The sequence below is a fragment of the Sprattus sprattus genome, assembly GCF_963457725.1.
Source record: "Sprattus sprattus genome assembly, chromosome: 5".
NCBI lineage: Eukaryota > Metazoa > Chordata > Actinopteri > Clupeiformes > Clupeidae > Sprattus > Sprattus sprattus.
The window spans coordinates 25,104,595-25,107,835 of NC_137924.1; the positions used below are offsets into that span (position 1 = coordinate 25,104,595).

Here is a 3,241-nt window from a genome sequence, read left to right on the forward strand (position 1 = left end):
TCTGTGGAGAATGAGCCTCACAGTGTGTCTTAGTATGTGTGTGAGCAAGCTTGAGTAATTAGCAGGAAGGAGGAGTCAGAACTGAGCTAATTATCAAATGTGTGTGTGTGTGTGTGTGAGGGGTGAGAGGGGGGGGTGTTGTTGTGTGTGCATGTGAGACAGAGGGCAAAAGAGAGGGAGCCGTTTAACTCATGTCCTTCACTCCTCATCTCTCATTCTCTCCATCCAGCCAGAGGTGGTGAGTAGCACAGATACACGGCCTGACTGAATATGGTCAGCAGGGATAGGGGTCGCTGACTCAAAAGGACAGACTGCAGGTTGCATTGCTTTGATTCAGCGTTGGTTTGTTTTCGCTCTGATGTTCCTGTTTGAAAGTTCATCTGGGCACCAGAACTTGGAAGGTGTTCACTCCACGTTCACAGTGGTTGGGTCCTCCATTCATTCTGAGAGAAGAAGAAGGAGATCCAGTCCAGCCAGATCCCTATGAAGAAAGTCAGCGGGAGGCAGAACTTCCGTGGGGTTGTGTGTGTGAGCCTGTGGACCAGCTTGGGAGGACACCCACACAATATTTTGCTGATTTTGGATCCTTTTCAAGTACACTTGTGGACACACTTTGACCAGCAACAGACAGACATTCTTTGGTTTTGTTTAGTTTTTTTCTTGGACACATTTGAAGTTGGGACATCTGAAGGACAGTCAGCCTGTAATAATAGAGACCAGCATGAGTGTGGTGCCTGTCCCCAGCAGAAGAGAACGAGAGGACTCCCCGCTGCAGCCAATGCCCAGGTCAGTGAGGGCATTGGGGGCAGGGAACGCAGGAGGATGCCCTGGCCTGGGGCTCTTGCAGGGGGTGCGTGGGGCAGGGAAAGCCCTGCGTGAGCTGAGTGTGGAGGAGCAGCAGGAGCTGCGGAGGAAGATCAACAGCCGCGAGAGGAAGCGCATGCAGGACCTCAATGTGGCCATGGATGCTCTGAGAGAGGTGATGGTGCCCTACTCGTCCTCGTCCTCGTCCTCCGCCACAGCCTCCGGGGGCGGGCAGCACCAGCAGCTGCAGCAGCAGCACCCCTACCTGACGGGCGCTCAGGCCACCGGGGCGACCCAGGCCGGCCGGCGGCTCTCCAAGATCTCCACGCTGGTGCTGGCGCGGAACTACATCCTGCTGCTGGCCTCCTCGCTGCAGGAGATGCGCCGGCTGCTGGGCGAGCTGAGCATGGGGGTGAGCGGGGGCATGATGCCACGCTTGCTCCTCGCGGGCGGGTGGCCGCTGCTCGCCGCCGGCGCCCCCACCAGCCAGCTCCTGCTCACCCCGGAGTCGCTCCTGGCGCCCTCCTCCTCCAAGTGCCCCCTCCTGCCCCCGGCTCCTCTGCCGCAGGAGGAAGTGGCGGTGTGGGGCTCGAGCGGGGGCGCGCTGGTGGCCGGCGGTCCCCTCTGCCCCTGTGGGGCGTGTAGGGTGCCAAGGATGGTCCACTCCACGTCGGGGCCGCGGTTTCCAAAGTGAGCCAGACACTCCACTGCGGCACTGGTGCCTCTGGCCCGTGCCGATCTTATGGGACACTTTCATTGCTGGACTGAAGGTACACTGAACGCCTAAGCTGCAAAACACGCCACATTGTCACAATCTCACCGTTTGGCATTAAACCATTAAACATCACGTGAGGTGTTGCCCACTGGTGAATGCTCTAACTTAAATGCTTGGTCTTCTTTGTGTCATTTCTTTTTGCTTAAAGGCATGTTTGGGCATGATATTCTTTAGTAATCAACACATTTGTGTTGATTGTATTCTAACATCACTTTGAACTGCCCCTTAAATAAAATAAATATATTTACAGAAAGCTCTTTGTGTGTATAGGGGTAAGATTGTTTCAGTCTGTGTTGTACATACCTCCTTATGATACCTGTGTTGTATGATACGTCTATAGGTAAAGCTGGCTTTTAAACTTCACTTTTGTCAACAACAATAGACAAGAAGTGTGTGTGTGTGTGTGTGTGTGTGTGTGTGTGTGTGCATGCTCGTGCATGTGTGTGCACGCGCATGTGTGTGTGTGTGTTCGTGTTGCTCTGTGTGACAGCATGTCAGCAGGTTGTTTCACCCTCTCATCTTCCCTTGCTTTGTTGTTTTGTCCCCCTCTGAGTGTGTAAGGCGTGAGGGATTGAAATAATTGCTCGCACACCCACCCCTCTGAACTACAAGAGCTTGGAGAAAGAGAGAAGGAGAGAAAGAGAGTGTGTCCACCGGTGAAACTCCCTTATTCCCCCTATTTTCCTTCGTCTTTCACCCCCCCACACCCCCCTGCCCCATCTCCTCCCCTATTCAGCACCCAAACAAGGCAGAGATCAAACCATCTCCCTGTAATTACGTCCCTTTGATTCCTCCCCTCCCCGCCTCTCCTCTGCTCTCCTACGACCGTCCTTGTGATCGCGCTCTTCATCCCGAGCTCGACCCAGCGGAATAGGGCGGCTTGTATGGGCTGGCTTGGAGGTGCTCATTACACTCGCAGCACAATACGCTCAAATGCCCAGAAAATGTGTTTCCCTCAATGGAGTTCAACACAACGCCACAGCTTACACCTCTCATTCTTTCCACTCTCTCTCTCCCTCTCTGTGCACACACACACACACACACACACACACACACACACACACACACACACACACACACACACACACACACACACACACACGCAAGCACGTACACACACACACACAGACAACTCAGTTCAACTCAAAATCAGCTTTATCAGTATGACTATACAGGCTACATGTTTTATCAGAAGACTGCCACATCAGCACATGTGTTAATTAGACTGTTTGTCATTTAACGCTAAGCCTTTAAAAGGTGCTGCGCCCCTGTCCTGCAGAAAACACTTCTTTTCATACAGAGAAGGGGTGGGGAGAGAGAGAAGAAAGGGAGTGGTGGGATGGATATAAGTAAGGGAGGATGGAGGCTTGTATGGAGAGAGGAGGCAATCCCAGATTGGGGGCCACGTGAATGATAATACCAATCATAATAGTAATAATAATAACAGTGATAAAATACTCTAAATAATTGCCTGGCCTAAGTAAGGGATTAGCAGGGTGAGTGAATGGAGACCGGCCTGTGAAAGGGAGAGAATCTGTTACCCATCGCGGGGTACAAAGGGAGAGGTAGGTGCTATTAAGTGAGATTAAGCCTAATAGGCCCTGATTTTCTTACAAGGATAAGAAGCAGGAGGGAGGGAATGGTGGGGGCCAGAGGAGAGAA

At 52.5% G+C, this 3,241-nt stretch overlaps 1 protein-coding gene across 1 annotated transcript; it reads left to right on the forward strand.

Moving 5' to 3' along the window:
• Nucleotides 1–721: 721 nt before the first annotated feature.
• Nucleotides 722–1,498, forward strand: olig1 (oligodendrocyte transcription factor 1; the record flags this gene model as incomplete). The annotated part of the gene is made up of 1 exon (XM_080839729.1): nucleotides 722–1,498. One exon carries the CDS (start codon nucleotides 722–724, stop codon nucleotides 1,496–1,498), a length of 777 nt encoding a protein of 258 aa, XP_080695855.1.
• Between the last annotated feature and the right edge of the window lie 1,743 nt (nucleotides 1,499–3,241).